Consider the following 25,914-nt stretch of genomic DNA (forward strand, 5'->3'; position numbering starts at 1 on the left):
GGGAGGTTCCCACTATAGGCAGATGGCCTTCTGTGGGCAGCCAGTGTCATCTGCTTCATTTTATGGTGAACTGCAGGGTATCACTAAGGTTAGTCAATCGGAATATTTACTTAAACAAAAATCAATATTTCACATGGATGTATTTTATTTTAGCATAAATAACTAATACAGTAATACTTTGGTCCTCAAGAGCCACAAACAGGCCAGGTTTTATATGCACTGCTTCCATTGTATTCAAATCTATCTTATGCATATTCATTGTGCATATCCTGAAAACCTGACCTGTTTGTGGCTCTCGAGAACCAGAGTTGCTATCCTTGGACTAATAGGTTGTATCTATTGACCTTTGTTATTTGCATCAAACAAGCAAAAATGTATAATTCAAATATCCCATTCTAAATGAACATGCTCTTGATTCTCTGTGCCATTTTGGTATGGAAGTACTGTACAGTATCTTCTTCAGGTCCATCAATGAATGAAAGAGTAAGATTTAAAATATTTAATTCAATAGTAGACAGTTTAACAGTGAAAATATATAGTAATATTTGTTCTATATGGAAATCAGAGAACTTGATTATAGACCATACATAAGTAATTAAAGCCATATATACCTTTTAGAATATGGTTGTAAGGGTTAGCATGCAATGGAGCAGAGAAGCATATAACATGACTCCAAAACTATTTCACCGAAATGGAGAACAAACTCTTAAGTTTTAGAACAGGCTGATAAAATTCTATTTTTACTTTCTTGCATGCATGTAGACCTGCTTTTCTTAGAAAAATCAGAACTAAAAACTATCAGCTTACCCTGAAAAATAAAGCCAAAGGTAACCCTGCACAGAAAAGCCTTGGTTATCATGGTATAGCATCATATCTTTGGTGCACCATGAGCCATGAGGCATGAGGGCAGAAGCTTCTTAGACACGTATTGAAGCATTTCATGGCCAGTAGGAGTTTATCAATCAAAGCCCACTAGCCATTAATTCAAGATTCTGTTCCACTGTAGGAGCAATTCTCAAATGCATATTTGTTCTAATAATTTCAATGACTTCAAATGAAGGACAGACACAGAAACTTAGCATTTGACTGTAAAAAAAGAAGGAATTTAAAAGATGTTATTTAGAGAGGAAGAGAAAAAAATGAAGCATTTTTAGTTTTTGGAGATATTTCACCCTTCCATTTTACTGTTTTTGAATCTGAAGCAGTAGAAATGCATTTGAGTTCTAATTTGTATCTTGGGATATAGTTCTCTATGTACTGAAAACTTTAATAACCAAATAGAATTAAAGAACTTCCTCCTATCTTAATGCTGAAAATACAATATTTAATAATAATAATATCAGTACAAGTTGTTTGTTTAATTTATTTAAAAAATTATATACCTCACCAGCCTAATGAACTGTTAGAGGTCATAAACAATTGTGACTTAAGTCTAAGAAAAATCAAGTCCTTGATGGTCCTGTTTTTGTCAAAATGGCATAGTTTTAGATGAAATTCTAATAGTTTCACTTTGGGGTTGTATAAAGATATCTCTTAAAGACTCACTTCATTTTAATATGTGTTTCAGTGGGGTTTTTGTTTTGGGGGGGGGGTGTTTAATGTAAGAGCTGAAATACAAATAATGAGCTGTTAAAACTAATAAGCAACTTCTATGTTTAAAGTGTGCTTAATAAATTGGGCAAGTTAGCTAAAAAGAAATTGTTTTAACTTCATTGTACTAAATGCATACAAAATGAATTTAGATGCTTTGGACCATATTACAGAACTTTCAGCATAAGAATGTGGTGACAGGAGAAATATATATTTTGCTATTTTTCCCACAGACTATCTGACAGAAAGATCAAGTAAAGAGAGAGGTGAAGAACATTGAATTTAATTAATAAAAGCATGAGCAAGCTCTTGCTGATAATGTTTTCAACCCTGGGACTAGAACTCAGGATCAAAAGAGAAGCCAATCCATTAGCAGTAATAGCATATGCAAAAAAAAAAAAAATGCTGGAAAAAAGGTTGATTTATCCGGCACTGGTTTTGAATACCATATGTGATTTGCAATAATCCTGAGTGAGCTGTATTCAACTTACTGACAGGGAAATGGAATTATGAAGTACACTTTTTTAACATTAATGCTTGTACAGAAAGAAAACAGAATGAGCAAAATGGAACAGTAAGGTGAAAAGTACAGGCAGAGTACTCTGTACAGATCAGTGTCACAAGGGAATGTGATTTTTGAATGACAGAGTATAGAGTTGGAGCGGAGGTGAAAATTGTTTCTGCAGGGTTTTTTTTTTTTCTGTTCTTAGAAATCTTATGGATTCATTCCATCTCTCTTGACAGCTCCATAACAGAAAGGAAAGGAATAAAACTATGGGTATTTCACATGGAATGAAGATAGTGGAGTAAATTCCATTTAAAGCAGCAGTACCACATCAGCACATATGTAAAAAAAAAAATTTGTGAAAATGGCTTCACTCACCCTCAAAAGAAGATGTTCTGTGTTGCTTGCCTCTGATTATTTTTTTGTTTTACTTTTAGAATGCAATTCTCTTCCCAGGCAGTCCCATTGGGTTTCGGGGCAGTCGTGCTTCTTTTTTTCTTTGTTTCTGTTCAGCGCATCTTAGAAGACCCACATCCTCCTGACTGCTTTAACCAATGACAATTTAGTCTTCCAGCGCCCTCGAGAAAGATTGCTCCATATTGAAATCCACTGGTTGCCTTACTTACAGCAGGCCATTCAAAAATATTTAGGCTTTTTTTTTTTCTTTCTATGAATTCCAAAATCCATAACTGTGGAAGAATTGTTGGGATTATTCAGCCACAGGGATAAAGGAATAGGGTAAAACTCACTCAGAGTCAGTCAAATATGAATTAGGATGTAGCGCTGCTGCTTTAAGAGAGTTTCAGGCTCACTGCTCTTCGCATCCACTCTCCCTCACCTTTTATTTTTTGCTAATTTAAAAACTCAGCACGTGCATTTTTGTCAACAGGATGCTATAGGTTAATACATCGTGGGATAAAGTTTCTTTGATAGTAATATACCATTTAAAATACTTGATTATGGAAGCATTGAAAATCCAAATTTCCAAATTAAGTTCAATATTACCTTTAGTAGTTAGATTTAATTCCATTAGGCTCCCAATTGTAAGACTAGTTGTTAGTTTTATTAAACATTTTATAAGCAACAGCGCACTTTGACATGTATGGTATATCACATATTCATTTCTGCTTGCTTTCTGTTTATCTTTTCCATTAAACTATGGCATAAGGCTACATACTATTTTGTAGGGGTGTGCATTCGGATTGACCGCATTAGTAAAACGCAACTCATATTTTTTTTTTACTTAAAAAATTGATTCGACATAAACGATCGGATTTCCCACATATCGAACATAGATATGTTCGATATGTGGGAAATCGCGATTGTTGAGCCAAAATAAAAATATAAACCCCCTCACCCTCCTTAATCCCCCCCCCCCGACTTACCACAACTCCCTGGTGATGGAGCGAGGAGTGAGGACGCCATTTCTGCAATCCTTGGCGAGAAGCATGTGACGGCGGCACGTCGAGTGACGCCGGCGTCACGTGATTCCCGGCTCGTTCGCGCCGGACGGCTCGTTCGGCCCAAAAACAACTTTTGGCCAGCTTGGGGGGGCCTCCTGACCCCCCCAAGCTGGCCAAAAGTTCTTTTTGGGCCGAACGAGCCGTCCGGCGTGAACGAGCCGGGAATCACGTGGCGCCGCGTCACTCAGACGCGACGTCACGTGATTCCCGGCAAGTTCGCGCCGGACGGCTCGTTCGGCGCGAACAAGCCGGGAATCACGTGACGCCGACGTCACGTGATTCCCGGCAAGTTCGCGCCGGACGGCTCGTTCGGCCCAAAAAGAACTTTTGGCCAGCTTGAGGGGGTCAGGAGGCCCCCCCAAGCTGGCCAAAAGTTCTTTTTGGGCCGAACGAGCCGTCCGGCGCGAACTTGCCGGGAATCACGTGACGTCGCGTCTGAGTGACGCGGCGCCACGTGATTCCCGGCTCGTTCGCAGCCGGACGGCTCGTTCGGCCCAAAAAGAACTTTTGGCCAGCTTGGGGGGGTCAGGAGGCCCCCCCAAGCTGGCCAAAAGTTCTTTTTGGGCCGAACGAGCCATCCGGCGCGAACGAGCCGGGAATCACGTGACGCCGCGTCACTCGACGTGCCACCGACGTCACATGCTTCTCGCCAAGGATTGCAGAAATGACGTCCTCACTCCTCGCTCGATCACCAGGGAGTTGTGGTAAGTCTGGGGGGGGGGATTAAGGAGGGTGAGGGGGTTTAATTTTTTTTTTTGCACATATGTACATATACCCAACTCATTGGATTTTTTTTATGTCCATATTGGCCGCAAGTGGGACCCCCTTTCGGACATAAAAAATATGAACATAAAATTTTGCTCTGCACATCCCTACTATTTTGAGATGCCTATAAAATAAGAGGATCATAATGCTTATTACCAGCTTGCTTTATACTCTTTGTTCTCTCAAAGTTGAAGATGCTTGCCTAGCTGCTGTCTTTTGCTACTTGCCAGAGCAGTCATCTCTTTTCTAAGATATCCTGTGTTTCCTTGTACTGCAGAATTTCTATTGTATATAGATGGTAAAGTTTTCTATAATAAGAGATAGCCTGTTACTTTTGCCTATGATAAAAACATGTGTGACTTAGACTCTCACAATGAACTTTCTGTCACTTGCCCAGGGTTTCAGGCCATAAGAACATAAGAAATTGCCATACTGGGTCAGACCAAGGGTCCATCCCAGCATCCTGTTTCCAACAGTGGCCAATCCAGGCCATAAGAACCTGGCAAGTACCCAAAAACTAAGTCTATTCCATGCTATTGTTGCTAGTAATAGCAGTGGCTATTTTCTAATACAACTTAATTAATAATATAAATACAATATATATAATATTGTACAATATAATACAATATAAAGCACTGTATATAATTCATAAACTAATCCACGATGAAAAAGCAGACTGGCTAAACACAGTACTTCGGGTACACGTACCACACAGAAATCTGAGATGAGCAAATAAGGCACCGCACTATTGACTGTTCCATCTGTGATATCAGCACGTCTCACCCAAGTAAGGGAGGGAGCCCTGTCTCTGGCCGGTCCAGTACTGTGGAACTCAATGCCACTCGAAATAAGACTGCAGAGAAGTATGAAACCATTCAAAGTAAGTCTAAAAACATGGCTTTTTAGACAGGCTTTTTATAAGGAAAACGAAGAAAAACAAATGAATGCAAAGTAAGCACCAAGAAATCAGTTTTTAATTTCTTTTTACTAACTCCAAACACATTTTTAGAGTGTTAAATTTAGACATGAACCATGCAGAAGTTTTCCAACCAACATCTCAACTAAATTCAACTTAGAGTTTTTATTTAGAACAAATATGTTGCAGTCCAATGACGACACACCTATACTATGTTAGCTATACTAATCAACTTTTATTTCTATTTGTGCCTTTTTGTAAACCGTTGTGATGGTAATTTAACTTAATGACGGTATAGAAAAGATTTTAAATAAATTAAAAAATACATAAATACATAAATAATTAAATAATTAAATAAATAATAAATAATAGCAGGTAATGGACTTCTCCTCCAAGAACTTATCCAATCCTTTTTTAAACACAGCTACACTAACTGCACTAACCACATCCAAAGTTCAATTGTGCGTTGAGTGAAAAAGAATTTTCCCTGATTTGTTTTAAATGTGCCACATGCTAACTTCATGGAGTGCCCCCTAGTCTTTCTATTATCCGAAAGAGTAAATAACTGATTCACATTAACCCGTTCAGGTTTTGAGGTTGTAGCTGATAACTGGCCAGCTGATCTAATTTCCCTATTTAAGGGAAAGGCCCTTCTTGAGAAAACAAGGTTTACAAGAAATCTAAGGGCTATCTGCTTCACAATCCTGCAGGAGAAATTCTCAAAAACTGGTGAAATAAATTCTTTCTGAACTTGAATCATGAAAATTGTTTTCAACTGACAGACTGTATTGCTGACAGAAGGTTGTTTTGTTTTGCTGATTACAAGCTGCTTTTGTTGTATTTGTTGGATTATGGCCTATATGAATGTTCCTCACCTTCCCCTAATCTCTCCTATTTCCACTAGATCCTGAGGAATTAAACATTGATTTATAAATTAAACTGCAGGTCTTATTTTCTTCAAGGACATTCTCTGGCATTACCTTTAGAACTCAACTATAGTCTTATTATTTAGCTTAAAATGTGAAAAAATAAGTATTTAATGGAGCACTAATGAAAGGAAAATGGAGTTCTAACATACTGAGTTATCCTTTTTACCTTCCACAACTTTTTGTCTAATCATTAAAATGGTTAATATTGTATATTAACACATGATACAGAAACATTTAAAAACATGTTGTCATCCGCAAACTATAGTCACCTGGGTTGTTGAAGGCAATGTCAGTATAGCTCTATGACCAAACTAAACCATTTTCTATTTTCAAGTTTTTATGTAATACTCTAATATACAATTCAGTTTGATTACTAAGGCTTTTCTTCCATTCTGTGTCTATGGGGAAAAATGCTTAGTAAATGAGGCCCCATGGTAAGACAATGTTAAATACTATGTTTCAGTTCGGTCTAAGCCATTGAAAAACATTTTACTTTTCATTAATTTTGTTTTCTTTGAGTTGAAAATATATCACAGATGCACAGTAGTGAAAAGAGAACATAATACACTTGTTTCAATGGACCTAAAATAAACTGAGTCTTAGGGGCCTATGTACATAGAATTTTTCTCATAGAGATAAAATGAGAAAATTAATTTACTAGGGATATGCAGAGACAAAAATTTAATTTTGGTTGATTTCTTCTGTTGTGGGTCCCAGCTACAGCAGACCATGCCCGGCCCCCCCTACCTGCCTGCTGTGAGCTGGCATGTCTCCTGGTCGGCGCGGTGCTCACCACTATGGGGTCGACTGCCTGTGGCCTCCCATGCGGCTCAAACACCGCCGTCCTACTCTCTGCGGAGCTCTCCCTAGATGCGCGCACGCGGGAGGCTCCGCCTCTCTTAAAGGGGCCACAGCGGGAAATTTTGGCCCGGCCACAACCAATGATGTCAGGACTGAGAGGTATTTAACCCTCCCTCAGTCCTCAGTTCTTTGCCTTAGCAACAGATCGTCTCCTCAGAGTGATAATTGCTGTGTTCCTTCACTTCCTGATCCAGTTCCTGTTCCTGTTCCAGTTCCTGAGCCAGTCCCTGACCTTGCTCCTTCCTTTGTACTCCAGTTCCTGAGTTCCTCTTTGGCTTGATCTCCTGGTACAGACCACTGGCTTGCTCCTCGTCTTCGCTTGTCTGCTGCCTGTCTCGACCCCTGGCCTGGTTTCCTTGTCTCTGCCCATCTGCTGCCTGCCCCAGATTCTCAGATCAGACTCTCGTTCTGCTTCTCTGCTGCCTGCCCAGATGCGGACTCCTGACCTCGTCTTCATCTCTCCACTTCTGCTTCGCTGAGGCAACCCGCACCTAAGTCCTGCCGGCCCCGGTACCCAAGGGCTCAACTTGCAGGGAACGAGGGCTGGTATAGGTGAAGCTCCAGCTGGGATGACCTCACCTTCACCAACTACTGGCGATGGGAATCACTGAGCGCCTTCCCTCTGTGGTGGCGCTAACACCCGTCCCAGCTCAAGGGTCCACAACCATAACAGTTTGCTAAGGCCATGGACCCAGTAGACTTGTCCAGTCTTCAGGCCATCCCTGGCCTGGCTCAATGCTTGCAGCAGCAACAGCAGTGCATATATGTTCTGGCAGCATCTGGCCAATCACTTGGACCCTCCTGCCACACCCTGGATCTCGGCTGCCGCTGGTGCCTCCCACATCTTCTTCTCCACTGTTACACCTACCAGCTCCGCCAAGATACGTCGGGGACCCCATGCAATGCTGAGGGTTCTTGAATCATTGCTTCATTAGATTCTCCCTCCAAATGACTCAGTTCCCCAACGACCAGGTTAAGACCACCTTCATCCTTTCCTTACTGGATGGGAAGGCCCTGGTCTGGGCCTCCCCATTATGGGAATGAGAGGACTACATCCTGGGAGATCTGTCTCAATTCATCCAGACGTTCTGGCAAGTCTTCGATGAGCCAGGATGCCAGTCCACAGCTGCCTCAGAACTACTCCATCTCCACCAGGGTTCTCGTACTCTGGCTGAGTACGCCGTGGAATTTCACACCTTAGTCTCCGAACTGAGCTGGCCGGATGACAGCCTGTGGAGTGTCTTCTTAGAGGGTCTGGCTTCCAGAATAAAAGATGAACTGGCAGCTCGAGAGTTGCCTGAGGAGTTGGAAGCGCTCATTGACCTGGCGGGCTGGATCGACCGGCGCCTTCAGCAGCGCACGAAGGAGCTGATACCAGGATGCTGAATGGTTCCTCTGCCCCATCATTCTCCTGTCCGCTGACCTCCCCAGCCACCACCGAGTCCCCCCAGGGCCAGGGTGAGGAGCCTATGCAGTTAGGCCAAAGCCATTTAATGCTTGAGGAGAAGCAATGGTGCAGGACTCTTGGACTCTGTCTGTATTGCGGCAAAAAGGGTCATCTACTAACCCAATGTCCAGAGCGTCCGGGAAAACTCTCGGGCCTAGGTGTCTCGGGGGAACTGACCTAGGCTGTATCAACCCTGCTCCCCAATGTATAGTACCAGTAACCCTCCAATTCTCTGGAGGATCCCTCACAACTCTGGCCTTTATCGACTCAGGGTATGCCTGTTTGAAAAGCCATGGTTGAGCTTTTTCTTAAATTTTTGAGAACATGGCTCTAAGCGGAGATTGGGGGGCATGGAATTCCAGAGGATGGGCCTGCCAAGGATAGGGCTCATTCTTTAGTAGAAGAGAGGTGTGTAGTTTTCGGGAAGGGAGTGAATAGGCAACCTTTATAGATAGATCTAGTGGGATGGTTAGTAGAGAGGAAGCGGAGGGAGTCGTCGAGCCAGTAGATGTTGTGAGCGTGTAGGGTTTTGTGGATAATGGTGAATGTTTTGTAGAGTATATGAGAGGAGATAGGGAGCCAATGGAGTTCTTTGAGGATAGGGGTAATGTGGTCAGACTTGCGAGTGTTGGTGAGAATTCTAGCTGGGGGTTTAATGGTGGTGAAAGGGAGTCCTAAGAGAAGGGAATTGCAGTAGTCCATTTCAGCAAAAATAGTCGCTTGGAGGACAGTGCAGAAGTCGTGGGCATGAAGGAGGGGTTTAAGTTTTTTGAGAACCTGTAGCTTGAAGAAACCATCTTTTAAGGTTGTGTTGATATGTTTTTTCAGATTTAGTTGTTGGTCAATAGTGGCGCTGAGATCCCGTACACTGTGCGGGAAGGGGATAGGGGGGAGGAGGGCATCACTGGTGAGGCATGATATTATGTTATGGTTAGAGTATACAATGAGCAGCTCTGTTTTAGAAGTGTTTAGGGCTAGGTGAAGATTGTTGAGAATGGTATTAATGGATGAGAGACAGTTATCCCAGATTTTGAGGGATTTGGATAGGGATTCTTGTACAGGGATAAGTATTTGAACATCGTCTGCATAGATAAAGTGTTTGAGGCCAAGCTCATAGAGGAGTTGGCAGAGGGGCAACAGGTATATATTGAAGAGGGTGGAGGAAAGGGAAGATTCTTGGGGGACACCTTGAGTTAATTGGATGGGTAAGGATTCTGAATTGCCAATTTTGACTATGTAGTCTCTTTTCTCAAGCTAAGATTTAAACCAGAGATGAGCAGTGCCAGAGATGCCTATTTCTGATAGCCGGTACAAAAGGATATTATGGTTTATGGTATCAAATGCAGACGAGATTTCAAGTAGGGCAAGAATGTAGGTTTGACCCTGGTCAAACCCTTTAAGAATGGTGTCAGAAAGGGTGATTAGGAGGGTTTCAGTGTTGAAGAACTTGCGGAAGCCGAATTGGGACTGGGAGAGGATATTATGGTTTTCTAAGTAGTCTGAGAGTTGGGAATTAACTACCTTTTCCATGACTTTAGCTAGGAAAGGAAGGTTTGAAATGGGCCTGTAATTGGCAGGATCAGCGGGTTCGAGGGAGGGGTTTTTGAGGAGGGGTTTGACTACGGTCTGTTTTAGTGAGTCAGGGACTTTGCCTAGGCAGAGGAAGCAGTTCATTATTTCAGCTAGGGGTTTAGCAATAGCATTAGGAAGGGATAAGAGGGATTTTGTAGGGATAGTGTCAGATGGGTGAGTTTTTTCTTTAGAATGGATTCTATTTCAGTGGATGAGGTGAGATCAAGTGTTTTTAGTTTGGCGCTGTGGTTTTTTGGTAGAGGGTATGTGTGGGTGGTTGTAGGGAAATGGAGCAATAAGTTTTGAATTTTATTGTTGAAGTACTGGGCAAGTTCCTCACTTTTTCTTTTGGACTCCTCGGAAATGGGAGGGAGGTTGTTTTCGTGAGATTTGATACAAGTGAGAAAAGGGCTTTGGCGTACTGGTAATCATGAATTTTGTTTGCGTAGTAGTCACGTTTGGTCATGAGGGTGGAGTTACTGTAGGTGTGGAGGGCATTTTTATATATGGCTGAATTTTTGGGGGGAGGGATGTTTATCAAATTCTCTCTTTTCAGGGTTCCGGCCTTGGCTAACTCCACACAGACTGCCCAGTCCCATGCATGATATCCTGTGCTGGCTTAGAGTCCATGGTGCTTGGGCTGTCCCTCCTGGCTTGATCTCTGCCTCAGGAGCTTCCTGCCACTCCTTGTTGCTTTGGTGGGGGTGGAAGGTACATGCGTCCTGCCTTGCTCCTTCCATTGTGGGAGGAGTGGGCTCCATGGGCTTGCCGAGTCTGCTGCATGACCTTGTTTTCATTGCAGTTTGGTTCTCTGTGCACACCAGATGATATGTGTGGTGCAGGCTGTGGGGGGCCGGGGTGGATTTGCTGCAGTTGCTGGCTCATTCTCGAAAGTGGAGGGCATGTCAGGCCCTGGGACTGAGTCCTCATTTTATTTATTTATATATATATATATATATATATATATATATATATATATATATATATATATATATATATATATATATATATATATTTATTTATTTAAGGTTTTTATATACTGATATTCATCGAGACATCATATCGGTTTACATTTAACTTATAACAGCAGGGAAATACAATAAACAGTGAGATAGGTGGAACTTGGCGAGTATACAGAAGAATATACCAATCTTTAGGGAGAACAAGTATATAAATAACTTTTAGCAATTAACAAGGAGATGCGGCTAGAGAGTATGACCTGGCTAATAATAACATGGAGTTGTGGATAGTAAAACATATAAGTTAATACATACTTAGCTATATCTTTGTGGGAAGACTATACAAGAATGGAGAACAGCCAGAAGTTGCTGGCAGGGGGGGAATGAGGGGGGCAAGCAATGGCAGAGGTGGAGGGGTGATCTATTTATTCCGGAAAGGCTTGTTTGAATAGCCAAGTTTTCAGCTTCTTTTTGAATTGTTGAGTGCTTATTTCGAGTCGAATGTCTGATGGCATAGCGTTCCAGTGCGTGGGACCTACTCCCTCACTGGACTGCTCCCTCACCCCAAAACCAACATGGCCGCTGACCATGTCCGGTGCATGAGTAGTACCGGCTGGAGCTGGACATTCGGTGGATTCCCAGGCTCCTTGTGCATCTGGTGGGTTTGGCCTGGAGGGTTGGGGGACGTCCAAGACTTTCTCGCTTCCACCGATGCTGCCTCTCTCTTGACTAACATGGGTGCTTGTGTGGGCATCTTGCCCATGCACTTCTTCTGGTGATAGCCATGCATTGTGGCATCACCTTTCCTGCTCTGTGCTTGCCGCAAGCTCATAGGTGGCAGCTTGCCCCATCCCCTGGACCCTTTGGTGGAGCAGAGATATCTTGGGTGAAGTGTGGTACACCTATTTCTGGCCATGCTGGGATGGCGCTGAGAAAGGGGAAGGAGGAAGCGTTGCTGTACTTGATTTGTTGCTGGGCAGCAGGGACAAAAGGGCAGGCAGCCATCTGCTGTATCTGCGCTGCCAGTCACCCAATGGTAAGGGCAAGTAGCCCCTATGCATGAACCCCAACCCCAATCAGATGGGAGTAATTGGCGTCAGTCTTAGCCTTTACCCCGATAAGTGTGCAGTGGCACTGCTCAGGAGAGTTAAAGAGGGCTTCTGAATCTTAACCAAGAGCAGATTAATGCAGGCTGTTACACAACCTTCCTACCCAGTGGTCGGGCTGTGAATGACTGCATCGCACAGGAGGCATGTACAGTCCAATTTGTTTCTTTCGACATACACACTTGACCTCCTTAAGGACATTGGGGGAAGGGGCTCTCAAGGCAAAGGTCAATATAGAGTCCACATTCCTGCTCTTGCCGGTGCATCCGGATGGCTTCCCATTACTAGTGTTCTACTTTGAGGATTCATATTACTTCAACGCGTGTGTGTCCATGAGGTGCTTGGTTTCTTGTGCACACCTAGGATGTTCAGCACCTTCCTTCACTGGGATTTGTCCCAGCACGGGCTTGACAGGCATTGTCCACTATTTGGATAATGTGCTGTTCATAGGCCGTTGTGGCTCAGATACATGCCGTGATCTTTGATAGTCCTAACCATGGCCAAAGATTTGGTGTCCTGCTAGCAGAAGGCAATTTGGAACCAACATTCAAGGTGCTTTAGAGCTTTGAGCTTGCCACCATTTGATTGATGCCCATGTTCCTTGCCTGCAAAGCGCAAGCTGTTCAAATTGATACAATCTGAAGCACTAATCTGGCCCACAGGGTGACCTTGGCCACTTTACAATCACTAGTAGGTAGCCTGGCCTTCACCTGCTGAGTCATCATGATGGGGCGGGTATTCCTATTCTGCTTTACTAATGCTTCCTTGAAAGTAATGAAGAAGTTCCACTGCTTGTGAAATACCCACCGATTACATGAGGATCTCACAATCATGGAATTCCTGGCCAATTCAATGGCTCAGTGGTGGAGCTACCCCTCCGGTTTCCAGCTTTGATCTATAGCTGTTCTCCAGTTCCTCAGTGGCATTGGCTTTGGACTCTACTTTCAAGAGAGCTGGTGTGCTGAGACACAGCTTAGCAATTGGGTGGGATCAAGGATCACAGCTAATATCACCTATCTGGAACTCTTCTTGATTGTGGTAGCGCTCCATCTTTGGCATGAGCAACTTGAGAATAGAAGGGTTATATTCTGGTGTGACAACCAAGCGGTAGTTCTCGTAATCAACCGGCAGTCTGTGTAGTGGTACACATAATCAAAAGGCAGTCAGCATGTTGCGGAGCTCCAGAGGCTTATGGTTCTGTGGTGTTTGCAGTTAAATGTATTGGCGTGGGTGAGGTACGTTCCTGGTCTTCGTAACGGGATTGGCAATTGTTTTTCTCGTTCCAAGTGGGAAATTCTGGAGACTCGCTCTGGTCACCAAGGAACAGGCAACGCCAATCCCTGAGCACTTATGGAGCACTGGAGCCAGGATGCATTCAACCTGCAGCTTTGTCGATCACACCATTCACCTGGCAAGCATATATGACAGGATACAATGTTGTCCGAGACTTCAAAGATACCTTTGCCCTGCCTGAGGTCCTCCGTCCTTCATACAGATGGTGGTAGACATCACATAGACCAAGCAGCGTGGCGTTCCTAGGCACAGATCAAACCAATTTAGTGGGCTACATTAAGATTCAAAGTTTGCCCAACCCAGTAAGGGTTGGGCAAATGCATCTACATGGGTGGGGCAAAATGCAAAATCCCAGATGTGTGTCGATTTGCTCTTGGCACTGCTTACCTTCGATCGTTATGGACTACCTCGAGCCGGCCTTGTTCTGAGCCTCCTTTGGCATTATATTCTTTGCCACATATCGCAAGAGCGAGATGGTCACTGGGGCCAGTGTTGAACACAACCGCTCTGGTCTTTGAGCCTGTGACATTTCAATCACAGAAGGAAGGCTTGTTCAGGATACAGAGATCAAAATGTATTAAATTGGCCAGGGGCAATCAGGAATCAGTCGCCTTAGTCCAAGTTTAGGGTCTGCTTCGTGCCCAGAGGCCAACGTGGTGTGTTATCAGGCGCTCTGGCCCTCTGGGGAGACTCAATTTCTGTTGCATGCTAACTTACTCTCTCCTGCATGATAACTCACTCCCACTGAGCAAATACCAGCCAATGCCATCCTCAAGTGCTCCCTGGTCCTGTTGGGCTGAAGTTGGAGCTGCTCAGTCTCTGAATGAGGGTAGCCTCCAGCGCAGCAGCATTTGGTTTGCCAGGCACTGCCATGCAATGTATCGGCAGATGATGCTCCCTGGAATACCTATCCTATATCAAGCAAGTAGATGGATTCCCAAGTTCTGATGTAGACCTTAACAGGGGCATATGGATGATAATAGTGGTAGCTCCCCTTAAGCCGTCTGGCCATTTGGGTGCTTTGGCAGGTGTACTCGAGCCGGGAGGGGAGGTTTCAGTTTGTGACAGTGATAAATAACATCAATGTGAGGGGAGCTATCTGACACCAGGGCCCACTGGTCCCAGTGCAGCGGCAGACCAGATGCCCACACCCTTCATTGGGGCAGTCAACTTGCTTGGACACAGCGAGTGACTGGAATGCCCCATGTTTTCCTCCCAGTGGCGAAGGGCCTTGCTTGGTTGCAGCAGGCCTGGGGCCAGAGGTGATATGCCTCTTACATAGTGGAGGACCCTTGGTTGGCTAACCCATGTTATGGCTCAGGTACGAAGCTTGTAATTCCATTTATTGCAATATCTGGTTTACTGAGTAATTGTATTTTCAAATGTGAAGGTGTGTTACCGCATCCTCCCCCCATTCTATCTTTCAGTGATGGGCAGTCACGGCTGCCCGGGTTAAAACATGGCACCATGGCATGTGCTGCCACCGCTGATAAATAATTACCAACAATAACAGTGTCAAAGCAAAAAAAACAAATAAATGGATGTGGTTACCAGGGATTAAACTAAGGTTACCCAGTTTCAGAGTACAGTATTAGACTGGAAAGTAGCAGTTTTAAAAAGCTACAAAAACCTGTTTGTGAGCATTTCCTCTAAATACAGAGAAGCTCATTTGATATATGAGGTATCCACATCCACAAACAAAATGTATGGCATCAAATGTTTTTCAGCTAATATATATGATGTTTATTTAATTTTCGCTTGTTATGTCATATAACTACAGTTTTTGAGTATAAATAGTGTCAAGTATTACTGTATCATGGATCCAGCTAAACTTAAAGAAACATTCAGCTACTCGGCAGACTATGTGTCCAATCTACTACAGAATCAATCTTTATTAACAGATGAGGTTGTCCCTTCCAAAACAGATCTGGAAACAGATTACACAGATTTGCAGAAAAAGCTAATCAGGTCTGAGCTTCACTCAGCCACTTTAGTCCAGTATTTGCAACAGCAAATAATCCCACGAAGTTTACAAATGAATAAGTCCCCACTGGTATTTCAAGAGGATGAAACGTTTGTCGCTAAATGGATATCCATTCTCAATAAATGTTCAATCGACCTAATGATTTTGATCGTAGAGCACACTAAAATGTTAATTGTAGATACTACGGAACAGATGTCAACCCTTCAGGAGCGAATTACCAACGATTTCTTGCCAGAACATCTTCAAGACATCATTGATAAACATAAAAGTAAACTGGAGGAGTTTAAAGCAACAATTAAACAAAAGAAGATTAAAAATCTAAAAAGGGACAAAAATGATTATGCCACAAATAATGTATATCGGTGGCTTAACCCTGAGGATCCCAAAACTGGTCGCCACGTTACATTTGCAGACTCTGATGGAAGCAGATCTACTGATTCTGATGAGGGTGAATTTAATAGAAACCCTAGATGCGGCTCCTACAATCAGTCTTTTTTAGGACATGGCAGACGCAACAGCTGGGAGTCCCGCAAATCGAACTGCACTGATCCAGTGACGCAGGCCCACTCTCAGTGGGAAGGCCCACAGATGTGATCATGTACCCGCCATGATCCATCATCGTGAACATCTCTAAACAGACGATATCTCAATCTCAGGAGGAAGTATTAAATTTAGGATTATATTTTGTCCCATTTCAGAATTTCAATAGCTCAGCTCATTCGTAAACTTCAAGTCAAATTATATTGTGATGTGAACACAATTCCTACAGATACATTATCGATTGTGCGACCCAAATCTAAATGGACCCCACCAGGACCGATGGACCCCAATATCAGCACTTTTCACGCTTTGATCCTCAAGGATATCGCTGATTATGAAAAAATTTCAATCAATTCCTATGTAAATTTATCATCACAATCTAGATTAGCATTACAAGCACTATCATGCAATCAAAATATCATCATCAAGCCTGCCGATAAAGGTAGCAGCGTAGTAGTGTAAGATCGGGACCAGTACATACAGTCCCTTACCATGCAAGTCCTAGATATGAAATTTTATCATCCACTACTTGAGGATCCAACAGCAGATCTCCAGCAAACCATTGAAAAACTATTGGATGAAAAGGTGTCACCATTTTTAACATGTAAAGAACGGCATTTTTTACAGGTTGACCACCCTCGCATCCCGATGTTATATGGTGTACCCAAAGTCCACAAGATGCTTAATAATCCTCCACTTCATCCTATTATCTCCAGCAACGGTTCAGTGCTTGAGCCATTGGCTATATTTTTGGACACTTTCCTGCTACCTTATGTTAAACAAATGCATTCTTTTATACAAGATACTACACAGGTTTTGAAGATGTTAGATGGAAAAGTTTTACCCACACCCTCTACTTTATTGGTCACGATGGATATAATATCCTTGTATACCAATGTGTCTCAAAACACAGCGTTATGCATTATAGAGGAGTGTTTAAAGGATAAACTAGAAGGTGGACGGATTCCCTTTAACTTTATATCGGAGATTGCACAATTGGTACTACAGCATAATTATTTTCAAGAATTTAATGGTAATTTCTACTTGCAAATTCATGGCATTGCGATGGGGTCATCAGTGGCCCCATCCATTGCCAATTTGGTTATGGACTGTTTTGAACATCAATTTATTTACTCTTCTACGTGGTTCACTCACATACCCTTTTGGGTGCGGTACATAGATGATTTACTGTTTTTTTTTGGACAGCTTAAGCATCTGTTCTAGACTCATTTTTCAATATGGATGAACACTTTGGACCCTGATCTAAAATTCACCATACAAGCCAGCAGTGATCGCATAGTATTTTTAGATATACTAATCTCTAAAGATGGAACAAATTTGCGAACTACAGTCCATCGCAAACCAATTGACAGAAATAACCTTCTACCTTATAATAGTTTCCATCCACGGGCCTTTAACAATGGCCTCCCTGTCAGCTAGGGATGTGCATTCATTTCATACGTTTCCTATTACATGCCAATTAGATGTACATTCGTTTCATATGTTTCATATGTTTCATATTACATGCTTGTATAGGAAACGTATGAAATGGATGAAACGAATGCACATCCCTACTGTCAGCCAGTTCTTTAGGATTCGCCATCTGTGTTCAACCGATCAAGAATTTAAAATTCAAGCACAACTGCTAGCAAGGAGATTATTTGATCGAGGCTATCCATATTCTGTAGTGTATAAAGCCTACAAACGTGCTTATTATTCACCTCGCAATGCTGTGTTACAGTAGCAATCTATGCCACCTGTGACAGCTACTATTTGCGTTCTACAACATACCGACAAATCATATTTCATTGCACAAAGCATAAAGAAACACTGGCACGTTGTACAGCTTCATCCTTCATTTACAGAAACCCCCCTCATTGCCTAACAAAGAAGCAAAAATATTTGCGACCATGTAGTCCACGCATCCTTATTGCGGATTGAATCTTCATTTAATGGTGTGCATAAGCAGTGCGGCAAGTGCGATATGTGTATCGCCACCATTGAAGGCACCGAATGGCAACATCCCATCACAAAGAAAATCTATAAAAAGAACCATAACACCACCTGTGAATCTACACAAGTGATATATCTGCTTCAATGTCCTTGCCCAGTGTTATATGTGGGCCGCACCAGCAGACAAATTAAAATTAGGCTATGGGAACACAGAAGCCGTCTTAATACTGGCAATATAGAGGCTCCAATAGTCAAGCATTGTCTTCAGGCCCATCACACATTTGAATAACTCAAATGGACCATCTTGGAAAAAATAACTATGAGCGATCGCGGTGGAGATATCAGCTGTCATCTTAATATCGCGAGTAGTGGTGGATCTTCACGCTCACATCATAATCTCCGGATGGCCTAAATGACAGCGTTGAATGGTCCTCTCTACTTTAATGTTCAATTGGTGTGTAGGGCCATCCCCTCTTTTCTGATTGGCCTGTCCAGAATCTGCCGATCACGTTAAAAAGTCTAGGTCAAGCAATGGTGGATCCCTGTCTCAGTCAAAGCTGATTTTGAGCAGCAGAGCACACGGCAGGACAGCTCTAAAGAACATATGAAAAGGTGAATAATGACGCATGTTGACATTTAACTGCTTAAGAAGTTAAGTATAACTTTCTCTCTTTATATTTTAGACACCGCAAAAACTTTTACCACCCCTGATGCCGGATTGGGTCGGTGCTGTCTAATGCTGTCTAATCAATGCAAAGCTACGCAATGATAAGTGTCTCACCTTTGAATAAATGTGTTCCATACAGACATTTCTTTTCTTGTGGAGTCTTCATAGGTTATGAAACCTTTTAAAGGACAACCAAAAATGTGTTGTAATACATGAGCTTTTAAGACTAAATGGGTCCCTTCATCATATATCACTGATTGAGGCTGCTCTTTATAGGATATTGTATGCATCTAAGTTTTATTTAAGACAATTTTAAGAAAATTAAAATATCAGTTGAGGATAAAAAGTAACTTTCTAAAGGAGAGGAGAGATTAGTATTTACATTTTTGATAGATACATCTATTTAATCAATCTTACCACTATGAATCAGTGTGGACAATTTAGAGCTGTATGATCATTGTCATAACCAGCTGCAGCGGGGACTAAGAGAAAGACATTTTAAAAACATGGAGCGAACATCTGCTGGAGTGATGGGTGAGACAGATTGAAGATTATGCAAAAAGCTATCTTTTCTTTTAATTCACCTACAAAGAATAAAAAGTGATTCTAATAATGGATAAATTGACCTCAATTCTATAAAAATGTACTTTTGCAATGTGTGAGTGTCTAGAAATATTTGTGGATCATATTTTCATTATGATGCAAAAATAATGTATTTTTCTGAAATTAATTTGCTATTGTGTAACTTTATTTAGTCAGCAGAGAGAGAGGTCCATAGAGAGACTGCCCAGCTCCAACTGGATTGGGGCATAAAAGTTATGCTTTCAAAATCCCAAGAGCACATAAATTATGTACTGCGTCAGGCAGGATCAACTGTGTTTATTTGGTATCTGGGAACACAGCTCTATGAGAATCCCTAATTTACTTCCATAATTTCCCTTTTCTGCCTTCATTCTCTTCTCTTCTCTTCCCTTTCCTTATTCCACTTTCTTGTCCCTCTTTTTTCAATTTCCTCTCCTACATTGTTATCTGTTTCCTTTTCTGAGTGTCTAAATCAAATATTATCCTTCATGTGATCCTCTTCTTTATATGACCCCCTTTCCTTTGAGCCCTACAACTTGCCTACCATATCTCCTTCTCCTCTAGTTACCTCACTAATAGATTTTTTATTTTGACATGTTCATCCCAATCACTATGAAGAGTCTATCCACCTTTTTTTTCACTTCCAGGGTTTTATCACCTACTAATTTCATCTGCTCCTCTCAACTTTGCCTCTCACTTTCCCCATAGTCTTTGTCAACACTTTTTCTAACATTTTTCTCCTTCACCCTCATTGAACCCATCACTGTTCATTTTCTCTCCCTCCTTCTGCCTGACACTAGCTTATACACATGTGCCACACAAATAATTTTGCTCCCAACCTTTGGAACCCAAACACTCAGTAGTCATATGGACATGACACAATTCTGCACAAATATGTAAGTATTCAAAGAAAGCACCACATTCAGAGATCTGATTTTTAACATTTTTTCTTTTTATTTCATGTATTTATATTTATTTGTTTGTTTTTGCTTGGGAAATGAACAAGCTGGTACTACTACGTCTCCATATGGCATTGTTTAAGATAGGAGTTATTGATTCCAGTTTCTTTCAACCTCTATTCTGTAGATATGTTGGTTTTACTACCTACCCCTCTTCCTGATGTTTCAGGAGAAGGATATAGTACTTCATCTGTGAAAAACAAAAACAAGCATTAGTCACTCAGAGTCTTTCCTTTTACCCCACCCCCAAACTCCTTTGGAAATACTTGACAACAGTGTAAAAAAAACAAGCTGATTAAATACTTACTGATCCTCTTCAGCCAGATGTAATTATGAACATGTGCACAGGTAACAATTAATAGCATGGGCTTGGGCAATGGATTAAAACCAGAATGGTTGGTCATGGGGATATAAATGAGCAGTAAATGGCCAAAGCAAAACATAAGGTTATCTGTGCATGCATGTGCACAAACTCATAATTTATCTTAAGAAAACAAAATAGGCGTATCATATGGCAGGAAACAAGTTGATAAGATAGGCACAGGCCTGACTGGGTAGCAGATAAAAGGAAGCAAGGGTATAGACATGAGATATCAACAAATAGCTGTGAATTGTAACCAACATATTCTTCAGTACATGCATCCATGCACAAACACAAACTTCCATTGACACACTTGATTTTTCAAACACCACAGTACTTGCAGCATTGCTGCAAAAGACTTGACAGTTCGCCTCCCCTAGTCCTTTCTAGCTCTTCTGTACCTTCTCAAGCCATACTAAGATTCAAGGGTCCCAGTGCACCTGCAGAGTTCTCTCAAACTACAGGCACAGCAGGAACAGCAGCCTCATCTCATCTTTCTCAAACTGAACAAAAGAAAAGTGCACATTTTGAATAAAAGGCCATGCAGCCTTCAATTAGATACACTGAACCCTCACCCCTAATGGTTTCTTTGCCCTTTTCCACACTTTCCCCATTACATTAATTATGCCCATGCTACCAGCTCAATGGCTCACAGGCAGCACTGAATGCTATCATGCAGGAGGCCTGGGTTTGATATCCAAATCTACCTTCTGCTCTCTGGAAGAAAGGACATGTCAACCATCATGAAATACTGGCATCTGCTAACTGGCTCAAGAGGGCACTAGTCCCAGGTTCCAGAGAGAATCATGGTCCTGGTCTCTCAGTCTCAGGATTGCAGTTGTGGAGGCTGGGATGGATGAGAAGGGGGAATGAAAAGGGGATAACAATCTTGGGTTACTCTGAATGAAAGTCCATGGTGCCTTGGCCCAATTATGGCAAGCTCTAGTTGAGTAGGAGGGAAAAAACCATCAAGTCCCCTCTCCTTCTCACACCAAATTCCCTATATCTACTGTATGCCAATTAAAACATTACAAATTTTCCAAAGATGGTCATGGAAGACCGAGTGTTTCCCCTTCACAAATAGTTGGAAGAAATCTTGTGACCCCCCCCCCCCCCCCCTCATGATTCCAAACCAAACACATTTCTAAATCTGAGCTCAAGGTGAGTTATAATTCAGACACTGGAGTTATTTCCCTGCCAAAGAGGATTTACAATCTAAGCCAGGGGTGGCCAACTCCAGTCTTTAAGAGCCACAAACAGGTCTGGTTTTCAAGATAACCGCAATGAATATATATGAGATAGATGTGTATACAATGGAGGCAGTGCATGCAGATCTATCTCATGTATATTCATTATAGATATCCTGATAACCTGGCCTGCTTTGGCTCTTGAAGGCTGGAATTAGCCAGCCCTGATCTATGCTGTATTTGAGGCAACAGAAGGTGAAGCGACTTGCCCAAAGTCACAAGGAGTATCTGTGGGTGAAGCAGCATTGAAACCCAGGCTTTTTTGGTTCTAAGGCTTCTGCGCTAAGCATTAGGCTACTTCTCCACTCCATGCTCATAGACAGCTGCTGTTGCTTCCATGTTCAATCAAGTAATGAGGATTTTTACATGCTTGAAGACAGAGCATGAGCATCAGTGAGTCATTAGAGAGGACCAGATTTATTTTAAAAGACTCATATTCAATTTGAGCCAGTTCTTTATACATGGTCATGATTGCATAGCTGTAGGTTCTTGTAAAGTTAACATATAAAGGACATATTTCAGAACACATGCTGAGAATATGGCTTTTTTTTCCCCCATCCTTATTGCTCCATGACTTGAGACTGATCCTTGTCTTTGAAGGCATTCTGAGGTATTTTTGAGCAGAATAGAGAAGAAACTATGGATCAAAACCTATAGGGAGTGCTTGACTAGGTTTTGACTGATTGGTATCAACTTTCTGACTTCTGAAATAAACAGGCCAAAGTTTCAGGCAAACATTTTAACCTACAGGTTATCTGTACCATTAAGACCATTAAGTCCTACTTTAATTCATGGCTACAGGTTCATTTCTGAGGGTGGCTGGAGACATGACCAACATTAGCCAGTTAAATGCCTTCCTGGCTTACAACATCTAGTACATACAATTCCCCTCTACTCATCTGAAAATGGTGGAAATTGCATTCTCTGAAATATTTAATGTCATTGGGGTAACTTAGGAGATTCATATGAATGTTGTACTTTATTGACCGCAGGAGGTCATTTACTATAGCCAGAAGCATTTCCATTGTCTCGATATCCAAATATGAAGTGACTATAAAATGTTAATCACTTCTGTGGTAGCTAAGTTGTCTTCTTCCAACTATAATGCACATACTCAAAGATAACGTCAACTTTATGAGTAGATGGGCTATTGTGTAGTAGATACAGCTTGATCCTGTACAAGTGCAAGGTGCAATGCCCTCTTACCTGTAAAAATGTTTAGCTGATTTTCTTTTAGGACTCTTGTCCTCTTTTTCTTTCTCTTCATAAATGAATATGGTTATTTCTTCCTACTTTGGTTTTGATGGGTTTCTTCCAGCTTTGGCCTCCTACAGAAGAAAGGTATAATGCAGCCCATAAAGCCACAAGATCACTAATAGGGAAGATCTTTGGATTCCTAAGAAGGGGTTTATATATCTAATCCAGATTGATGACTCCTTACCTTAGAGATCAGGAAAAGTATTTAAAAAGCTTCATGGTATGTTCCCTGTTGTACAATATAGCTTAGAGAAATGGTTTGCCCATTCCCAATAAAATGAAGCTCTGTGGAACTTGAGAACTAACTGAGATAATAACTAAAAAAGATACCACAGTTGGTTAATCAAGTCTTCATCTAAGTAATGACATCCCTTACTCCTGAAGGAGCATTGTGACTGAGCCTCATGTTCCTATGTTATATATTGTTCTACATCATTATGGGCCTACTGATCCTCCAGAGTACTAACTAAGTTCTCAACAACTCAACCTACTGTTTACAGAGCTTTAGAAAGCATGTCTCATGTTTTCATTTCAGGAACAATAATTTCTGGATATCACAACATAAAGTTTACATCTTTATTGAACTTTATCATAATGTGTCTTTCTCTCTCCACATATCACTTTTAGCCTGTCTCTTAGGATAGACTGAATGAAGACTTTTTTAGAATGAATGAAGAAATTGCTGAGTTTACCTTTCTATCAAACAATTTCATCTGATTTAACACCTCCTCCTATTGCTGATGAGCAAGATAGTTGTTCAACTGAGAACATTCCTAACATTTCATCTATTGCCTGAGGAATATATTGGATTAAGGACTAAAAAGGAGATGATTGCTGATAAAGATATGAGGATTGGATATGTATAATCAGTGTCTGGTGTGGCATCCAGGTCTTCTTTTAGTAACTAAGTGTTGGATCAGTACATTAGCATGATCTGAAAAGAGATGCATATGGAAGCAGATCAGCTTCAAGCATTTTGACAACTACAAGCCTTTCTCTTCTCCTTCTTACTATAATTATTAAAGAGAGAAGGTACAGAAGCCATAGAGTGGAAGAGGCAATTTATAAAAATCTCCCTACCATCCATGACCCTATTTTTTTATGGTAATCTTTCATAGACAGTTGTCATGCTAAAGATCAAAACCTGTTGGAAAGGATGGGGGAGAGGAAGAAGAAAAGGAGATCTGATGAATAGAAAAAGAAGTCTGTTGAATGTGGTTCCAGGAGGTATATTACTGAATCCTGTGAACTTTGGCTACAACCATGAGGGTGTTTGCTCAGTCAGCCTGCACAATCTTTTTGTAATTCTTCTCAGAAAAGACAAAACAACATAAAAAGAAATACTGCTATTTAAACATTGCACACACATACTAAACTATGTGTTTATGAATGAGTTGGGGAGGGGGCAGTTTACCATGCTACACTTCATACATGTTATATGGCCTTAGATGCATTCTGTCCTTTACTGCAGCGATTCTCAACCGGTGTGTCGCCAAGCAGCAGCAGGTGTGTCGCGTGCCACCGGTCTCCCACTGATCTTCCCTCCTCTTCCTTCACCGAGCGAGGGTGTCGTTGCCACCCGGGCTATCAACACATTCAAGCCCAGATGGGAACGACAGCAGTGTTATTGGAAGCTGACAACTGCGGCTAGGTCTTCCTGCACCCGCCCCCTTGGCCCGGAACAGGAAGTGATGTGCAGTGGGGTGCACGGGAAGAAGAAAGAGCCATGCTGCACGAAAAAGTAACGTTGGCAGCAGCGGCCCCGAGCAGATTATAAATTGGTATGTTGAAGGGTAGTAGGCATGTGAAGGCAAATGTAAGTAAAAGTGTTTGAGAACAGAAAAATAGTATAATATATATTTTTGGCTCAGTAAGGGATCTTAAATTAGAAAAAGATTAAAGGGGGGGGGGGGGGGGGCTTGGGGCTTAAGCACTAAAACTCACCACTACATTTTTATGTATATATGCAAAAGCAAAGCCTCAATATCATATGCACAGTAGCAGCATGCATGCTAACTCAAAAAGTATAACATGTACTGTAACTTCCTCTCAAAATATCCCTTACTGACCAAAAAGAGCTGGTTAGCATGGGGGATTTCATCTTCCAACTTCCCCCCCATCAAGGTTGGATCCCTCCACAACAAGGATAGTCCCACTAAGAAAGCACTGACCCCTCAATGCTGTCCTGAACTCCTAGCAAATCCATACCCCATTCAAGGCAACTCTTCCTACCCACCTCCCATTCCATCAGAATGAGTGCTTACCATTCAACAGGGTCCGGATCTTCACTAGCAGGAGAGTATGAGAGCTCTCCTGATGACATTGTTACAGCTTGCTGAATAGTGCCTCTAAGTGGTGCTTCACTACTATCACTATGCAAATTAGGCTTTGGCAGGCATTGCATAAGAGGGTGGTATTCTATCTTTTGCATGCTAAAGCCTAATTTTTAGAAGGTATTGTGGCATTTAAATACAGATATATGATAATTTTGATGTGCAACATCTACACTGTATGGGTGTGGGTGTGTTTGTGTGTGTGAAGAGGGGAAAGTTTAGTATGCTAATTTTGTACATGTTATATGGCCTTAGCTTGCACTCCATCCTTTAATACATAATTCCCATAGTCAGACCTTTGCAAGGAATAGTACAATTTAATGTCTAAAACTGCATAATATGAAGAATGCCATTACAGAGCACACAACAAGTTTAAAATCATCCATATATAGAAAGATTTTTTTCCTGTCTTCTGTGATAATCATTGATGCTGAACACAACAGAATCAATAGGGGTTAATATCCTGGGTACATATACATTTTTTAAAGGCTAATTTGAAGGTATAGAAATTATTAAAATAAATCAATAAATAATGGCAGAAGTTTGATGATATGGTAATCTAGGTTTATAGTGAAAATATATATTTTGCAAGAAGGCAAAAGAGCTGATAGGTTGATAGAGTATG

General features: G+C 41.7%; 1 protein-coding gene across 1 annotated transcript in view; it reads right to left on the reverse strand.

The window, feature by feature from the left end:
- The window catches only part of MYT1L (myelin transcription factor 1 like), an 822,727-nt gene that overhangs the window by 593,696 nt on the left and 203,117 nt on the right, over positions 1-25,914 (reverse strand). Inside the window, exon 5 of the mRNA XM_029597019.1 lies at positions 7,431-7,445. Coding sequence (XP_029452879.1) covers positions 7,431-7,445 — 15 coding nt within the window. The remainder of the gene's footprint in view (positions 1-7,430; positions 7,446-25,914) is intronic.

The sequence above is a fragment of the Rhinatrema bivittatum genome, chromosome 3 (genome assembly GCF_901001135.1).
Source record: "Rhinatrema bivittatum chromosome 3, aRhiBiv1.1, whole genome shotgun sequence".
NCBI classification, from domain to species: domain Eukaryota; kingdom Metazoa; phylum Chordata; class Amphibia; order Gymnophiona; family Rhinatrematidae; genus Rhinatrema; species Rhinatrema bivittatum.